Source organism: Pagrus major, chromosome 7 (genome assembly GCF_040436345.1).
Source record: "Pagrus major chromosome 7, Pma_NU_1.0".
NCBI classification, from domain to species: Eukaryota; Metazoa; Chordata; class Actinopteri; order Spariformes; family Sparidae; genus Pagrus; species Pagrus major.
In genome coordinates this window covers 18,934,772-18,953,547 of record NC_133221.1, presented here as the reverse complement: position 1 = coordinate 18,953,547, position 18,776 = coordinate 18,934,772, and the positions used below count along the sequence as shown (strand labels likewise).

At 40.2% G+C, this 18,776-nt stretch overlaps 4 protein-coding genes across 5 annotated transcripts; 1 reads left to right on the top strand and 3 right to left on the bottom strand.

The window, feature by feature from the left end:
- Positions 1-1,317: 1,317 nt before the first annotated feature.
- Positions 1,318-7,754, top strand: LOC140999906 (uncharacterized). The gene is made up of 8 exons (XM_073470475.1): positions 1,318-1,742; positions 2,924-2,962; positions 3,049-3,357; positions 3,569-3,877; positions 5,416-5,730; positions 5,826-5,975; positions 6,060-6,131; positions 7,199-7,754. The coding sequence occupies exons 1-7, from the start codon at positions 1,712-1,714 to the stop codon at positions 6,101-6,103; spliced, it is 1,197 nt and encodes a 398-aa protein (XP_073326576.1). The 5' UTR covers positions 1,318-1,711; the 3' UTR covers positions 6,104-6,131; positions 7,199-7,754.
- Positions 7,755-7,948: 194 nt separating this feature from the next.
- Positions 7,949-11,298, bottom strand: LOC140999907 (uncharacterized). The gene is made up of 7 exons (XM_073470476.1): positions 11,136-11,298; positions 10,834-10,941; positions 10,028-10,059; positions 9,683-9,708; positions 9,514-9,567; positions 9,358-9,420; positions 7,949-9,086 (listed from the first exon to the last, which is right to left on the bottom strand). The coding sequence occupies exons 1-7, from the start codon at positions 11,215-11,217 to the stop codon at positions 8,879-8,881; spliced, it is 573 nt and encodes a 190-aa protein (XP_073326577.1). The 5' UTR covers positions 11,218-11,298; the 3' UTR covers positions 7,949-8,878.
- Positions 11,299-12,434: 1,136 nt separating this feature from the next.
- LOC140999903 (uncharacterized) lies at positions 12,435-15,902 on the bottom strand. Of its 2 annotated transcripts, XM_073470469.1 has the most exons (7): positions 15,855-15,902; positions 15,484-15,668; positions 13,798-15,390; positions 13,649-13,715; positions 13,473-13,542; positions 12,831-12,989; positions 12,435-12,731 (listed from the first exon to the last, which is right to left on the bottom strand). In XM_073470469.1, exons 2-7 carry the CDS (start codon positions 15,524-15,526, stop codon positions 12,615-12,617), a joined length of 2,049 nt encoding a protein of 682 aa, XP_073326570.1. In that variant the 5' UTR covers positions 15,527-15,668; positions 15,855-15,902; the 3' UTR covers positions 12,435-12,614. The 2 variants fall into 2 exon arrangements, with proteins under 2 accessions (XP_073326570.1, XP_073326571.1); XM_073470470.1 differs by lacking the exon at positions 15,855-15,902 and having other exon boundaries at positions 13,473-13,539; positions 15,484-15,591.
- A 220-nt stretch (positions 15,903-16,122) lies between these two features.
- On the bottom strand, positions 16,123-18,737 carry dnase1l1l (deoxyribonuclease I-like 1-like). Its single transcript, XM_073469980.1, has 8 exons — positions 18,597-18,737; positions 18,415-18,503; positions 18,239-18,325; positions 18,021-18,142; positions 17,468-17,580; positions 17,187-17,344; positions 17,001-17,097; positions 16,123-16,203 (listed from the first exon to the last, which is right to left on the bottom strand). The coding sequence occupies exons 1-8, from the start codon at positions 18,735-18,737 to the stop codon at positions 16,123-16,125; spliced, it is 888 nt and encodes a 295-aa protein (XP_073326081.1).
- Between the last annotated feature and the right edge of the window lie 39 nt (positions 18,738-18,776).

Below are 18,776 nucleotides of genomic sequence, written 5' to 3'. Positions count from 1 at the left end.
ACATTTCCCTCTCCAGCTTCCAAGAACATGATGTAATGGGTCTCAGTGGGAGGAGTGCAGCAGGAGAATCGTGTGGGTGGTAAGTCTGTGAATGGTGAGGGTATTTGCGTCTACAATAGCGACGGAGCTGCGGCACTGCAAAATGTAAAGCCTACAACAGGCTGTAACACGTCACCCTCTATAAAAATAGTAATTACTTGTTTTATTGGGGCTTATAAAATCATTTACCAATGCTTTATAGACAAGTTATAAGCATTTAAAAAGAATGAATTGTTTCTCTTCCTTAGAAAGGGTTGGCCTACTAGGCCTAAATGTTTTAATATGTCATCATTCCTCAGCTACAAATGTTGATAAAGACATTGATAAAATGTTATTACAGCAATCTATCTGTCTTTTTAGTAGGAAATTCCCTGTGTGTGCTTCCACGGAAGTGTTTCCTTTATGATCCACGGAACAGGGATAGTAACAAAGTGGGGTTTTGGTATCAATAAAGCTGTAACTATGTATTGTATACTATGTATGCAGGCCTTTATGGCCCTGATTTACATATTAAAAAAACATTTTATGCCAAATTTAAAGTATACTATAAATATAAATGTTAACAGAATTATTTTGTTGCATAATTAATGATTAATGATGACTTTGTTGCTGGTTTGTACATGAGGAAGTGACAAGATATGCTTTTAATGTACATATGAAATATGATTGTTTTAAGATAGACTTGAAAATATTATTGATCTTTAAGCATTAGTGAATGATTTATTATCCATCGGTTAAACAAGTGGTGCTCTATACAGTTATTGTTGTGGTTCAATACTAACTGGCTCCATATTTGCAGTTGTGATCAGCATATCCTGGTAATCAAAGTGTAATACATTAGATAACGAGCTTGCTACAATATCCTGTGGTGGCCCCTAGTGGAGGAAATTGACAATGGTAGTATTTGAATTTAATTTTGTGAAATGTTTGAATTAGTTCTTTAGCTTTTCAGCTTTGTTTCTCTAACTTTAAAGGAGCACTATGTATATTCAAGGAAGAAATTTAAATCAGAAGAGAAAGATCTCCATTGACTGTTAATTTTATTTTATGCCTAAACAAACGAAACAAACAAACTCTCCGCTTTCACGACTGAATAAACTGAATAAACAAACTGGCCTTAAAGGACAACACACAGTTGGTGGACTGTCCAGTACCCAGTGACTGTAGGACCCAGGAGTTGTAGCTACGCCCCTGTCCCGAGCACTGACCCTCCATAATGGGCTTAAACGCGGCTCTGCGGCTGGTGGTGACCTCTGTCTGCCGCAGGGAGAACGGCTCAGTGCCGGCGTACACTCCGGACTACTGACGTGAGTATGGCGGCCTGACGGCATTCCCAAACGCTGTCCCGACCACCCTCATGGACATTGTGACAGACACCAGGACTCCTTAGCAGCCTCACTTTGTCTCTCATTCATCCGTGCATTAACGCTAGCGCTGCTCAGCTTTGGACAATGTCTTTAACCGACGCGACGTCACACCCGCGCTGTAAGTTTCAGTCTTGTCAAAGTTGCCTAGCTTAGCTGCTAGCTGTTCCTTTAGTTAGCCGAGCCTTTGTAGCACACAAGCTAGCTAATGTCTTGTGCTGCCGTTAGCTTTATCGGCTGTCAGCGTCATCACCACGACAACGGGCGTCCTTCGCACCCGGCCGTCTGATGGAAGGTGAGGGGGAACGATGCTGAGATTCCTCCATATCCTTTTAACAGGTGAGTCCAGGCTGCTATTAACGGGGAGCTAAGCTCGTTTGCCCGCTAACTAGCTTTGAGGCAGGACCAGCGAAGTAGCTTATGGTTCATGCTATTATGCAACGGGATAACTTAACCAGAAATGATTGAAGCTGCACTGGCACTGCTGCGTCGGTCGGCTGCTGCGTTTTTCGGACTTCCGAGATGTTCGCTTGTAAAGTTAATTATGCAACAACTTAGCTCGTATATTACCTTTGTATATACATAACAATACCACTCAGCTGCCACTGTAGTGGGTTCACCTGGCTAAATAACAACAGACTAATACAACAGCCCTGTAATACTGCTTTCATAAAGGTTATAATGTTCTGTGTTTGTTTTAGAGAGCTATTGATTAAAATGTATTTGATATTTTAAAGGTGCATTATGTAGTTTTTAGAAAGATTTTTTTTTTAATGCCTAAATACACTAAATACACAAACTCTCTTTGTTTTTATGATTGAATAAACTGAATAAACAAACTGGCCTTAAAGGACAACACAATTTCATGCTGTTTTACTTTGTTTATATTTGGCGGACCCTGCCACCTTTCTAGCTTCAGTGTTCTGGGGACCTTATTTTCTTCTGAGAACAGCTTGTTTATTCAGTTATGGGATATTCTGATATTGGGAAATTGTTATTATTGGATATATATTGGACTGTTGACTTCACAAGCTCAGCATCTACACACTCCAATTTAGTGGTGATATGCACCTTGAAAGTCCACCAATAAACAGAGAAGACTAGAGAGACAAACATGTCATTCTTCAACACATTATCCACAAATGTTCAGAGAGGAGGGAGTCTGAGTTTTAACACAAATGATCCATCGTTGCTCACTACATCTTAGCCTACAACAACGTCCTACCATTTGGTTTGCATAAACAACAGAGTATGAACTTATTTTTAAAATACAAAAATGTGAACTTATCTGTTATCAGTATCGGCCATGAGAAGCAGGAAATTATTAGTTTTAGTATCGGCTGAGATCCATAACGTGAATCCCTAGTTTCAACCAAAACTGCAGGACTGGTGTATTAGACTGCATTCATTTGGCTAGTCTTCGGTGTACCTAATAAATAAGCAGCTGATTGTAATACCTGTTCATTTTGATGGATTTGAATCTGTATTTATAATAATTCCATGTTTGTAATTCCTCACAGGCCTGTCAGGTGTTCTGTGGGATGGAGTTGCTGCTTTTGGTAAGACTGGCATTGAAACAAACCTGCTGCATCCTCAGCCGTCCCTGCACTTTCTGTCTCTGAGTAATTTTGTCTCTGATCCACAGGTGGAGTCAGACTAGTGGATGGGGAGAATAAGTGCTCTGGCAGAGTTGAGGTGCTCCGCCACGACCAGTGGGGGACTGTTTGCGACCATGGCTGGGACCTCCGGGAGGCTGACGTGGTGTGCCTGGAGCTGGGCTGCGGCTTAGCCGAAACTGCCCTTCGTGGTGCAGTATTCGGTGCAGGCAAAGGAGAGATCTGGTTGCGGCATGTTCAATGCTCCGGACACGAGTCCAGTTTGACACGCTGTGCTGTTGTCCTTCACAGTAACTCCCACTGCACCCATGAGAATGATGCAGGGGTGAAATGCTCAGGTGAGACTAATCTCTGGTGAGGCATTTCATCTACCAAGGACTTCTGCTGGGTTGTTTCATAGAGGCTATTCTTGTTATGGATTAGTAAGACATACTGTTTTTTATTTTCAGGATACTCAAGTAAGCGATGAGTTCATTTGGATAACGCGGACACAAGTATATGGTTCACTGGATCATTCACATTTCATGATTATCCTTTCTTTACTCACAGGTACCCTTTTAACGCCCACCCTCACCCTGCTGTCGCCTCACACTGTGTTCACTCCCGGCGAAGCTGTTCGCTTCAGCTGCAGCGTCCTGCTGGGTCATCACCTCAGTGACTTCCACCTGTACAAGCACGGAGTGTCCACGCCACTGGTTACACAGAGGGCGGACCAGACCCAGACCAGAGTGGAGCTGACGCTGACTGACATTGAGGCGTCCCACCAGGGCAGCTATAGTTGTCGGTACAGGATCAAGGGCGGTTTTCCTGCTGAGCTGCTCAGCTCTCCACCCAGTGACTCCATCAACATTACTGTTGGTGAGTCATAACTGCATTGTCTAACCCCTAATTTATTCTGTTGCAACAATGACGCTTCCCATGGCGCATTGTTTTGGTATGTTTTGTTGTGCAATCCAGATTAAACATCTGCCTGAAACTTGTGGGTGTGTACCAATTTTAATTTCTCTGACGACGAGTATGGAAGATTATTGCATTGTTCTTTTATTTATTAGTCCGTTCACTAGCTTGTCTGAACTGTCGCAGTTACACCTAAGATGACACCTTACACTGTCTCTTTATCATGAATGTTTTAAGAAGAAATTGGATACAGCATCAGTTGCAAAGCCTCATTCATTCACATAAAAGTTGCTTATTGGCGCATAGAGCCAAACCAGTTTGACTGCCCAGGTATAACATTAACCTGATGTTCTACATAACTTCCATATTGTAGGGCCTATAGAGCATGCACGTCAGAGACTTCCACTGGCCAGGCCTGCTGACTACAGTTTAGCCCTGTGATAACAAGAATAGTGATACAATGGTTTAATTGTGCGGCTTTTCTAGCCTTTCCAAATGTTATCAGTAATATTAGATCAAATTCTGATTGTAAAATGAGTCATTTAGTGGGGGTTGTGATGCTCACAGTTGCTGCCACTTATTGCTCAATATAAGTTTATAAGGAAAAGTCTTTGAGCCAGTGTGCGTCATAAGATATCGCAATTACACAGTTTGCCAAATTGGCTTCAAAGCCCAGTGCACCTCACGGGAACTTTGTCTCTATGCATGAAGCATTCATGATTGTGTGAATGTCACCTGTGCTTTAGCAGCAGTCAAGGCTCAGCACACTATCACTGTGTAATAAAAAAAAAAAGGGAAGTGGTGCTCAAGGACTGTCTTTATATTATCAAACTCAAGAAAAACGCAGGTGCTCTTGAAGAAGAGAGTCAGCACGTGAACAAACTTGGGGCACTCATGCGTGGAGCAGGAACAAAAATACTTGAGTTAGGTTTAAAAGCCTTTATTCAAAACAGGACTGACCAATTTTGACCTTGAAAGTCTTCATCAGCGTACAAAATGGTGGACAAAGATCACTGTAACACCATCACTGTAGTTGTGCACGTTAAATGGAAGACAAAATAGAAAGCGTACAAATGCACACTTCGGGTCATGTTTGCCTATGTAAAGTGGGAGTGAAGACTGAGCCGTTACAGTCTGTAGACATCTGGACTGATTAAAATAGAAACAGATCTGTTGCGCCAAACGTGTGTGACACAGAAGGCTGAAAACACAACTGAAAGGCTTCCTCTGTAGATATTTAATCAGCTGTATTTGCTCCAGAAGACTTATTTATTAATAAAGAAAAATCTAGTCAGCCTGACCACAAAGCCCATTTTATTGTAGAATACTTTGTAAAAAAATAAATAAATAGATTAATGGTTAGAGGGAAAATTGTAGTTTATGGCTCAGGCACACTAAAACCACATATTTTCAAGAGAGGTTTTCCAAAACTCTGTAATGTATCAGAGGATAAATTCACCTAATGTATAATAACCTATCTAATTCCTCTTTGATCACAGTGGAGCTCCTGACTCCCCAGCACTGGTACAACACGTCCACTGAGGCCCCGGCTGGTTCCGTCCTTAAAGGCCACAGTTTTAACATCACCTGCTCCACCCCGCAGCAGTACCCTGGGGGCTCCTTCCAGCTGCGTCTGATCCGCTCCAACGGCACAGTGCGTCAGTCCCTGCCTGCCCTCGCCCCGTCCGTCACTTTCACCTTCCCCAACGCCCAGAGCTCCAATGAGGGCTACTACTACTGCCTGTATCGGGTCCAGCTGGGTGGACGCACCTTTGTCTCCAGAGAAAGCCAGCCCCTGCCTATAGCCATCAGAGGTGAAACAATATTATAGAGACAGACAATAGATACATTTTCCATCTATGAAACGCCATCCTGTATGTAACTAACAGATAACTCCTCTCCCCCTCAGATCCAGATCCATTACTGAGTCCAATGGTGATCAGCTGGCTTGTGTCTGGCCTGACATTTGTCGTAGCTGTCATCGTTATAATTATTGTAGCCAAGGTACTGTGTAACAAGGAGAAGAAGCCCACTGAACTGGAGCGAGAGACCAGAACCTGTACGTTTTTTCTTTCCACCAGAAGTGTTTTGAGAAAACAACCTGTATGTGTACCCAGAATAATAGATGTGCTTCTGTCTACAGGTGTGGACAACACTTATGTTGCCTTATCAATTAACAAGCTATGACTGGGTCTGAAGGAAACGGATAACTAAGGTAATGAAGGTCATTATTCTTACACATACAGCACTTATAACAGGATGTCTGGTCAGGTATCAGAAACTAAAATGTAATGCTTTTAAAGAGCTTTTCTAGATATTTTATTTTTATGAAGACTTGGTATGAAGCCTTTCATCGGGCGCCTGTTTCCCCTCCTCCTTCTGCCAGCTGCATGTATTGTTTTCATAATCCCCTTTGATACATACAACAACCTCCAAACAACAACAACCTCCAAGCTAGCAAGGCAAGTTACTCTCAAATAACCTGCTTGCAAACTGCACAAATGTAAACAAGCTAGCAGTTGTTACTTTTTTCTTTCGAGATGATTGAGACATTTTAATGCCAGGGCTCACCTCCCCACATGCAAACCAAGTATCCCCTGACACTGTTTTGCATTGGCACCGTCGCTGTATCCTGAGTTAAGTACCACTTGAAACGATTGTGATTTGTTTAAAGACATGCAAACAAGCCAGAGTCTTTCTCCCCTCATACCAAAATGAGGATTGGTGCAGCCAGACCTTTCTCCAGTGCCGACACAGTACTGTGGAGATGGAGAGGTCTGGCTATGCGAGACTAGAGTGAGTTAGGTCCATCTACATTTTGCTACAACAGCTAAGTGCATAATGAGATGAAGACCTCACAAATTCACATTTAAGACTACTTAATCATTTTAAGGCCTATTATATCATTTTATATTTTCTTGTGCTTTCTTTGTGCCTTTCAGCCTTTTTGTTGACTTCTTCTTCTCCTTCTAGATACAGTTGTATTTATACTACAACCGACAGAACCTCCTTGACTACGCATAGTTCATTTTCACTTAACTAATGTGTCCTATTAGAGGTGATGAATATGTACCCAAACATGTACTAGAGATTACTAGATTATTTTGTAGACTAAAGGGTATTATTTCTGTTAATCTGGGTCAAAAAAAGCCACATTAAATCTACTTGGATTTAATGCTGTGAAAGAATAAAACATGATAGGCACTGTAATATATTATTTATTTATTCTTCAACTGTGCAGCTGAAGTGAAGCATTTTTTTTCTTCTTCCTCAAACATGTAGAGGGCTCTCGCTGTGTCCATCATGGAATCACTCTGCAGAGGATGTAACACAGAACCAAATGGCTCGGTCGGAGAAGGCTCCACCTGGACCCAGTTCAGTCCAGTCTGGATAAGGCAGTTTTACAGTTTGGCTTTTAAGCCTTGTATTATGGTGAGATGTAAGGTAACGGCCACAGAAGACTGACAGACACTAAAAAGCTTTTTCCAGTTCAAAGTACTGGTTCAAGCTAGACTGCAGATTTCTTGGCTCCTGCCATGAGCCCACATGTATGGAGTGAAAACAAAGCTAAACTGGGGAAACTGTGACATGGGTTCCTCAGGTCTCCGTGTACATACATGCAGTTCAAATATATTGTTTTCTATTTATTACCACAGGCCGATCTAGCTTATTATGTACTTGCTTCAACAGATCAATGATCCTTAAAGGATTAGATGTTTTTTTTGTATTTTAAGTCTAACACTACTATGCATCTTATGTCATTAACAACATGTACATTATTGCACTTAAACGTGTGTAAATATAAGCTGTAGTTGATTAAAATGCTGCTGTTGTTGGAGCTCCTGGGCTCAGTCAGTTTTGTTTGACAAATATTACTGCATGTACTGAGGTTGATTTATAGCATTAGATCAAACTACATAAAGGGAAAAAGCTGTTAAGAAAATGCATAACGTGGTTCATTTGTTTTTATACCCTCAATTATTTAAACATTTAAAATCTTGCACTTGAATAAATTACACAAAGCTTCAAATGTTTACATTTTCAAATTCTTTTATAATCTGATTCATGAAACATCAATACAAAACAAACTCTACAGGATGTAAAAGTTGGATTAATGTTGTAAAAAAAGTGATATCTCTGATTTGACTTTACTGAAACAAAGCATAAACATGGAATTACAGCTTGTATAAACAGTGCAATTTTAGATTTTTACCCCAAGATAAAACGTTCCCCCAACTTCTTATTAAACACTGAAAGAACATGAACAATTTTATCCAAATTATGCCTAAAAAACACTGAGGCACTTGTATTACAGCTGGTCTGAAAACCATCCCAACTGTACTTTAAATTATTTCTGATAACTGAAAAAAGGAAGCATTGTTGTACTCCAAGGTTATACAAACTTCAAATATTTGGCGATCTTCATATTAACAAAACAGATGAAATCATAGACAGACAATAGACAAGCTTTTTACCAGGTACTTTAACATTGACAAATTAAAACTTTGGGAAGCTAAATGTATCTGTTGCCGTACCTTTTGATACAGATCGATCAATACACACTGCACCGTTAGCCAGACTGTTTCTTTTTTTGAGACAATTTTTAGAAAATAAAATCTGGTGAAAAAATAAATACCTAATGGTTTCTCAAATTTACATTTTTGTTTTATTACGTCTCAACAAAAATTTGCATTGATGTGAAAATCTGTGTATAATTGAGCGAGTCTTCCTTTTTAAAGCGGCATCATCTATCCTAGCAGGACTAAAACTTTGACATTTGTGTATTTTACATATAAGCAAAGGCAAGCAAAAAAACACAATTATAAATCACACACATATTGCATCAACCACAATTTTAGCAATGTCTTAAATAAAGGCATTAACCAAAATACATTCCTTGAATTAAAATGCATAACAAAGGATAGTGTAAACCCATATAAACTGACCACAAAAGTAAAAGGATCAATTGATTCCTTTGAAGGATTCATTTGTCTCCATATTGGTAAAAACAATGTAGAGGAAGGCGGCCACAGCCAGGAAGAACACGAACTGAACCCACAGTGGGATGAGGCGAGACGACTTGGGAGTTTTCGGAGCATCTTGACCGGACTTCATGGGAGCTGATCTCAAAGAGTTTTTGTAAGTGGTGGGCGTGTCGTACATGTAGGGCCTGGAAAGGAAGTAAGAGGAATTATGTTACAGTGCATGATTTGAAATCTCAAAATTACTTGTTGTGACCAGTATTTTTTGTCACCAAACTGTTGTCAATACCATAACATATAGGCATATCAGGGAATTAATAAACAGGTAAACAAACGAAACAGAAATTAATCATAAAACATGTTAATGTGCTAGATGAGTAGTTCTCATTGGATTAAATAGGTGCCATCTTTGAGTCTTCTGTCTAGTTCTTTTTTTTGACCTTGTATAAATACACTTACTCATCAACCAAATCTCTTCCTCTGTATTCAGGCTTTGAGCTCGAGTAGCTTGAGTAGGACGTCCTGTAGAGAGAGAGATGAAACAGGACACGTGAGATGGTTCTGATTTACTCATCACCAACAACTAGTGCAAAGACTTGTAAAATTAAGACTTACTGTTGATCATATTCCCTCTCAGACCAGTCTGGTCTTGACCTCATGTAAGTTCCACTAGATAGACAAGAAAAAAGTCATTACTATATTTATGCTTGGTTATTTGATTTACTGAAATAGAAGAAAGGCAGTGAATGTTTGGAGTTGATAAAGTATTTATAAGAGAACCGACCTGTCTCCAGCACCATCACTCCTCACCTGCAAAATGTGAAGCAGAGATAATAAACAGTAAAACTTAAAACATTGCTGATATGAACATTTCATACCTATTATACCCAGTGGCTTTTACTGCGGCTGCATTTAATTTACATTTGCACTCAGATTAGAGAACACATCAGAATTAAATCACATTTCATTCATCATATTATTAGTAGTTCATACAAAATGCCACAAGACTGACATGCATCTACCCCCCATAACATGAATGCTCTAGGCATGTTTACTCACAGAAACTAATTTAAATAATAACAAATTCAAAAAAGCACAAAACGCAACAAACAGTATGAACAATACTTACAGGTGTTCTGTAAACATATGTGACCTCATCCTCTGAAATGAAAACACAAACAAAAGGCTAAATGTTAAGTTAAGCGAACATTACTTTTACAATGTTTCTCACATTCATTCTTAATATGGCAACAGACAAGTGTTTTATTACACTTTATGTTTGTACTGTACTTTACTTATTTGTTGAGTTTTATGTATTTTAAAAGGCCCATCTATGAACGGGCATTGCAAATTAGCTTTGGCCATAAATGCTGTAGTGTGTGGCAGGTCATGCTACATTTGTTTTGCTGGGTTTTTATGTATTGATAAATATAATTCATATAACTTAATAATTTGTTTGTAACAATCCTCTGAGACTACTAGCTAAATATTGCAGTTATTAAATATAGATTTTTAAATACTTTTCCTCAAGGATGTCACTTTGTGTTGAAAAGCGGTGGGGACATAAGGGCTCAGATGAGAAATAAACATTTAATGTAATGAGGGAATCCTTTTTTAGCAGATTTCAAACTGATTATGCTTTCAAAGGGTGATGAGGTCATTTCAATAGTGGTAAATGTCATCTATGCCTTTAAAAGGACACTGAACAGATTTTCTATAATAAGATGCCTTTCCTTGAAACTGGGAGTATTAACCACCCTGTGGAAACACATTTTAAGTGAACCACTTGTAACTGTAAACTCTGAGTACTGTGAGATTATAAAATGTATAATTTAAGTTCTGGCACACTTGATTACACGGACTGTGCTTGCATCTGTCAAAGTCAAGTGTTATTGTTCACTGTTGATAAAAGACAGGAGTAGAAATGACACTGACCCTCTTCTCTGTAGTAAGTCTTGTCAGGCGATGGTTTCGCTCTTCTCTCCTTCTTATCTTTGGCCATGGCCTCTTTCAGCTTCCTCTCATACAGACTTCTGGTGGAGCCTCGGTACAAAAACAGTCACACACAACGTAAATGTGAGAAACAATGAACACAAACAAATAAAACCTTAGAAATTCAACCATTAGCACCAGTAAACTTGTTAACTCCACACAGGCGGGGGAGGCCTGTGAAGTTAGCTGCCGTGAGCGATGATTCAAAAACGGGCGCAAAGTGACCGTCGAGTCAGACCACTCACCGACTATAGGCCCGTGCTTTATCCCGTACTCATCGAGCAGCTCGCTAATTTCCTCCGGGGACATGCTGCTTAGTGAAGACATTGCTTTGTCTTGATTTAATCCTTTAGCTTTCTGTTCTGTGTTGTGTTGGTGCGGTCTGGCTCCGGCCAAGCTGTAGCGCTGGTTTCAGTTGCCAAAAAAGAAACAACAACCGTAACTCCTCCCACCGAGAGCCACCGGCGTTCGTTTTGTGCGGGACGTCCCGCTGTGGAGTCAACCAGCAGCTGAGAAGCATTGAGAAGTTAAACCCCGCCCTCGGATCTTTGACCAGGTGTCAGGAACATTCGAACCTTCAGTGAAATGGTACATCATTTCCGCTTCCGCTTGCCAAATCCTTCTTTTTCTTTTTTCTTTCTAGAGATAAAGCAGCGCCATCAGCTGGACAATGATCTTAATGGCTAATAGCTGATCTTTTACTTAAGTAAGAGTAGTAAGTAACAGTAGAGTATCTATTCTAAGTGCTATATCGTAGGCAGCGGGATTTTTGTTGAAGAAGTAGAGTATCTATGTAGAAATACTCAACTACAAGTCAAAGTTATGCCATCACAATAGCACTTGAGTAAGTACAAACTCACAATGCTCACATTATGAGTGTTATATTGTTTTTCCTTTTTGAGAGTATTATTACTGATGTATAAACATGTAGCAAAATTTAGGTCAATGTTGTACCTGGTCTATGTACAACACATTTACAGTTTAATCAGTAACCAACAGTCCCACTTTAACCAGTGCCCAAAAGTCCTACTTGAGTAAAAGTAAAGATATTGTGTTAAAATGTTACTTTGATAAGAGTGAAAGTCACCCATAGGAATAGTAACGTTACTTAAAGTCGTAAAGTATTTGACATTAAATGTACTTTAGCATCAAAAACACAAGTAAAAAGTTAATTATACACTATTTACATGTTTGTTGTTTCATGGTCTGGCTAATTATAGTATCCAATATTCAGCATTTTCTGCCGATGAAGTCTACAATCTATATCATCTATGAAGTAGCGAGTAACTAAAGTGATAAAAAAAAATTGTAGTGGATTAAAAAGTTCAATATTTGCGCTATAAGTGTACTGTAGTGGAAGTATAAAGTAGTAGAAAATGGAAGTACAGTACTTGAGTAAATGTGTCCACAACATTTTAATTACATTTAGACCTATTTCATTTTTTTCTTTTTCTTATCTTTTTTAATCTGTTTGGGTTTTTTTTTAAAACAAAAACAATGGAATCATGACTTATCTATGGTTTAAACAAATATGTCAGCATCACTGTAAACAAAGATATATATTTATTAAGCACAAAATTGCATATTACAGTTAACAGTACACACGGTTGAATGTCCAGCACTTTACACTACATTTTTACACTGCAATACTGTCATTTTGAATTTATCTTTTATTATAAGTAAGCAAGTGAACAAGTTTTTAAAGACCCAAATAAGGTTCTGCCCTAAAAGAATGAAGCTTGGCTGAGCCAGCCTACTTGGTCTGTGGCCAACCAGAACATCAGCAGTCCCATCACCACCACCATACACATCTTCAGGGTCAGCTTCAGCATGTTGAGACACTGCAGGAACAAAGGACAGGTCAGAGAGGTCAAATTAACCAAACAATTGAGGAACAAATGAACAAAGTGAATGCTGAGTAAAGACCAGTGAGTACACACTTTGTGTTTCCTGGTAATGTTGTGTGTGTTGCTGAGATCTGGCACATTCTCTGGCACATCCTCTGGTAGCTGAAGATCTGGCAGATTCTCTGGTAGCTGAAGACTTGGGGGATCACAAACAGGTGTCATTTGTGTGGTGGCATCAGGCTCCCTCAATTCCTGGGCAAAAGAAAAGCAATTGATTTAGTGTATGTGTTCATTAGGGTGCATGTGTGTTCCCCAGCCCAGTTACCAGAATAAAATGTTGCCATTTTACGTTTTTGCAATATATAATAAGAGCCGACTTTTATCTTGAAAGGTGCGATTACAGCTGGGTGAGATGGCTGCCAAACTGGAGACCACTGTTCAAGATGGCGTTTCAACATTTGTAAGCATGAAATCTCTGGACACCTCAAGACGTTTTTGTGGCGACAAAACCAGGTATTTTACAGCAAAACACGATCTTTTCCCAACCCTAACCTAGTCTATTTATGTACCTAAACCTAACCAGCCCTTAAGCACAGTGTTGTCACAACATAAAATTGAAAAATGAACCTAAAGAATTGTAAAGTTGCAACATGAGGAAATGTAAAATTTCAACATATCCATGGTTTGCAGAAACATACAGTGGCAACATTTACACTTATGTGTCTACATGCAAACCTCAGATGTTTCTGCAGAGCTCAGGTCCTCCTCCCCGTCTGTGGAGCTGCTCAGTGAATCTCTGTCACTGCTGAGAAAAGGATGAAGCAGACATAGTTGTTATGTTTGGATCTATCACAGCTCAGCTTATAGCCACTGTTCAAGAAAACAAAAAGTTTGATACACATTCTGCTTACCTGTCAGTTTCATAGCGAATGACTTGAGACAGTGGATCTGTACAAAACTGAACTTTTATCTGCCTTCCTATAAAGAAATGGAAATGGAGACAGAGTAATTGTGGTTGCATACAACACTGTTAAAGATGACAACCTTCTCAGTCACTCACCCTCTCTTCCGTTCTCTCCGTCGCTGTCATCATAAAACTCGTAGAAAGCCTTGATTCTCTCCTGCTCTTGCTCCCAGTTCCTCTCCTCTTCGTACTCGTCGTCTCCCAGCTGTCCCAGCTCGGAGATCCCAGAGGCTTCCAGTTCAGTGTTGAAGAAGAAGCCATCATCCAGGGATCCCTGGTTGGAGGGGCTTGTGGCTTTTGCGTCCTCTCTCCGTACCGATGCGTAGGTGTTTTCTTCTTCTTCTGCAGGACGCTGAGTCACATGTGAAAGCAGTGTTTCCGCTTTGTCTGAATCCTCTGTGGTTAACAGCTCTTCAGACAGAAGGGTATCAGTTGTTGACATGTCGAGATTCCAGTTTATGTTGAAGTCTGTGCTGTCCTCAGCTGTGCTCCACCTGGCAAACACATCACTGATATCACCGTCCTCCAGTTGCTTGTTGTTTTCCAGATCTTGCAGACACATATTCTCTAAGGGTTCATCATCGCTTGTCTTTACTTGGACCTCATCCTCCTCACTCGAGCTGTAGGAATCACTCTCACCTGCATCATCACATCTCAATGTGTACTCGACAATCTCTGTTTTCCCTCTGAACCTATCAGCATCCACCTCTAAATCTACACTGTACAGATACTCATCTCCCCCCTCTTCATCGGTGTCCTCCTGCTTTACAATTGACTGGTGATCACTGTCTTGATTCTTTCCTCCATCCTCTAGACACTCATATGAAGAAAAGTCTGAGGGGTAGTCTGCAAAGCTCTCACCGGCCTCTTGGTGCTCCTCCCCTGAGAAATCCTTCATTTTCTCTACAAACTCCTCACTATCAACTTCAGCGATGAGATCCTGCAGGTTTTGATCTGAAATTTCTGGAAACTCCAGACTGGCTTTCGTCGGAGCGTCCCCGTAAGGATTTTCAATCTCCTGCTCGAGAACATTGTCTTCTTGTTCGATTTTCATGCCCTCACACTCAGAGTCAGATGAGTCCTCTTCCTTTTCTTCTTCCCTCTCTGGCTCGTCCTCTTCAATCCCGTCACCTTTTGTCATCATCTCACTGCCACGTTCAGGGACTCGCTCAAAATAGGACACCTCCTCATCACTCTCGCTCTCACCTTGCTCCTCGTTTCTAACTTGAGTGTGTTCGGCACCCTCTGGGGCCAGAGGTTGTCCCTCAGCAAAGATTCTGTCCTCTTTATTACCATTGCAAAACTTGGCGCCGCAGTGGACCGACTTCAACGATTCCCCTGGTTTCTCTCCTGTTCCCGTATCCTCTTCATCCTCTCCAGAGACAGAACCTTCCTGTTCAGAATCTCCATCTGAGCTTGTGTAATCCTCCTCTGGTATTTTGAACCCACCGCCTTGAAAGTCCTCCTCACCAGACTGCTCATCATCTACATTTTTAGACATGTATGTGTCTTTAGTTTCCATGCTAGACAAAACTGCAGTTTGAGCACTTGCTTCCTGTTGCAGAGCCTCGTCTTCCTTTGTTGGTAAATTTTCATGAGAGAGGCCTAATTTGTCCTCCTCAAGGTTTTCATCAAGATTTAAATTCTCATACTCCAAATCTCCATCCGGGAATGACGGAGCAGTTGTTTCTGCAACAACATCAGCATTTGAAGTTGAAATACTTTTGTAAATGGTTTACAAAAAGTAAAAAACAATCAACAAAACCAAGACATAGTTCTTACCTGAAAATGCATCATTAAGTAGATCAGCAAAAGCTTGTTCCATCTTTGCAAACAATTCAAACAACAGCTTATAAAGTAGGAGCTAAATCAACACAGACTTGAATGCATTGCCGCAGAACTTGTCTTCGTTCAGAAAGGAAGAGAACGCAGAGTACCTCTCATCTGTTGTCGCTGCAAGTGGCTTCCTGTCAGACAGACGGTGCATAAATTACACATTAAAACTAAAACATTTCATTGAACTAAGTGACTAAAGATGTCTGCATTACGTAAACTGACCGTAAAACTGAAGATAATCAAATAAAGGTGTTTAAAATGTGTCTCTAAAAGTAGAAATGACAAAAGTCATGTTTTGTGTTGCTGCAGTAACTTACCTTCTTGAGCTCATGAAATGATGTCAGCTTTGATGTGGTTTTGGTTTCAGATGCACAATAAAAACTCCCGCAGTCGAACACGCAGTTCCTTTGTGCTGAAACAGCTCATGTTTATTGGTGTTTGAGTGCAGCGGTGCCGTTATAAAAGAACACTTGTTATCAGATAATGTTCTGTTGGGTACTTTGATTTATTTTAACAGCTAAAATTAAATAAAACTACAGTTAAAATCAAGACACCCTTGTTTGTTGATGGTGGTCCTGAGGGGTCTTACAGCTCATTGCGGAGGAGGTAGCGGTGGTTGGGCTTCAGGTCAACTTCTACAGGAAAGTGATCACTCACCTCAAGAGCCTAAAGTGCCGTCGAGAGAACAGGATTAAAGTTCAGTTTAAAAGGGGAAAATACAGATGAAAAAAAAGCTTTTTTTCATGCACTGGTCAATTTTGAGATGTCTTCTTTCGGACTAGTGATAAAAAACATCCAAAATACACATTAAAGTTCATTTTTACTTCAGATTATTGTTCTGGACATTTCAAATATATAAATACAAAAATATTGTTTGAATGCAAGTAATCAACTGGGGAAGTTTTGTATATATTAGTTAAGATTTTTACCCTAATCACCATTTTCTGTTTAAAAATGTATGTACAATACGTGCCATTAAAGGAGTCCCCATCTACTTCAGTTGTTTAGGAGAATGCCGCAACACTGTTTTGCTGTGAAGCTCCAGAAACTTTTTGTTGACTACTAAACTTCTCCTGACTTACCATCAGCATGGGGGTGAGTAGATAATGATCATATCTACTATCTATCTACTAACATAATCTCAAAAATGTCATTCCTCTCTATATTTTGAAGGTTTTTACAGAGAGGTTTGTCAACACATCACTCAGAGCCTGATATGTATAATGTTAGATACTTTTTTTGTACTTTAGAGTGATAAAAAGAGATATATAAATTCCCTCAGTTGAATCTTTTGAGTTTAATATGTCAACAAAATTAAACAACAATTCTGAACCTGGTTTTATAAATTATTCAGATTTCTGCTCATGACATGTATGCAAATTAATGAAAAAAATGCCCCATTGACCTGTCGCCCTTGAAACATATAAATGAGCTAAAGAAAGGTTTGTGTGTGACGTGTTCACCTCCTCCTCTGTGAGATGGAAGCTCTCTTTAAAGTTGAACGGTTGCGCTGAACCTGGCACTATGCAGGAGATAATCTCACGTCCATGGACAATGATCCTGTTTGAAAACGTAATAAAGCACTTATAATAAGCATATCATGTTATTATAGAGAGTGTAAATGTTAAGTGATAGTTGAGAGCACTGACCTGTCATAGGCGCAGTGTGTCTTCTCACGGACAGTGGTGTCTTGCTCGTCTCCGATCAGCCACTGAAATTTGGGGTCGCTCCTCAGGCGCACAGCTCTCCAGCCCTTGATGGTGACGTAGCTGCAGGCGGCGTTCAGGTCCCCCAAGATCATCACATTCTGGGTGAACCGAAAGGAAGCAAAAAAGGGAAGTTTGACGGATCAAAACTACTCACGGTTTCCGCCATATTGTGAAACCAACATGAGATAAATGACCAAAATGAGTAAAATGGTTGAACCTACGTCAGTCTTCCACTTCTTGTGAATTCCCTTGAAGACAGCGTACAGCTGGTCGATCTCCTTCATGGCATTTCTGGGACACGTGTGCTGCCCGATCAGGACAAAATCCTTCACCACTACAACGAAAAACAAGAATGTGTTTGCATGCAGACTAGTGTTTTCCTGCCATTGGAACATAGATGCATATCTATAGTGATATCCAGGTTTCTGTTTGTCCGTGCAAATGTCTCTTTTCTCCCTTCAGATCCACTCAGTGTCTTTCTTACTTGTGATGAACCCAGCTTTGTTTCTGGCTGTCTGACCTCTGCTGTGTTTACCATTCTGCTTGGTTTAGCTTTTTCATCTGATCATCATGTTTTTCAGTTCGAAAAAAGTCCTTATTTACCAAAGAATTCATGGGAAGAATTACAATAAATGAGTTTCTGTGTTTATCTGAAGTCTATTAGTCTGATCTAAACTGTAGTCCATCTTTGTTAAACTGCCCTGAGATCATAACTGGGACACCAGTGTGTACTGATATTTAATTCCACTGATGCCTCATGATGTTTCACCGTACATGTCGTGGGGGAGTGAAAGCGAATGATGAAAGGCTCTCTGGAGAAAACATCTGTATCATTGGTCCCTTCAACGTCTTGTTTAGGATACTGATAGTGCTCTTTGACCCTCAGCACATTGTTCCTGGAGAGGACAAGAGAGGAAAAAGACAACATTAACCTAAGGACGTCGTGTGAATCTGAGCGGAAACAGCAAAGGGGTCATATTTGATTAAGCTACCTGTAAATGTAGACGTACTGCTCCTTGTAGGTTTTCCTCCCGAGCCTTTCACTCTCCACATAGGAGTATGAGTTGGATTTGTCATATCTGCTGACAAAGGATATAAGTTCAAATGTTGTTTTATTTCAGTGGAGATTCACCAGAGCCTTTAAATCTGAACCCATGGAAGCTTGTACCTGTTCAGATCCTTCACCAAAGCTCGTATTGCTTCTCCTTTAGAGTCTCTGACCTCCTGAATCAGACACAAGTCGCACCGAGAGAGAATCTTGGGAGCAAAAGAAGAAGAAAAGAGATCCGTCAGCTGTGTAGTATCATGTGGATGTTGCTCTCCTTAATGTGTTCACAGACAGAAAAGTACCTTTAGTAGGATTCCCATGACCTTCTTGTTGTTCGCCTTCGATTCACCGAAGCTCTGAACATTGAAAGCGCAGATCTTCAGGGCAGCTGTGATGTTCAAGACACACAACCCGACAACAAACAGCAGAACTGCAGTCCTCATCTTTGCAAAGGATTACCACCCTGTAAGGAAAGGAGAGTT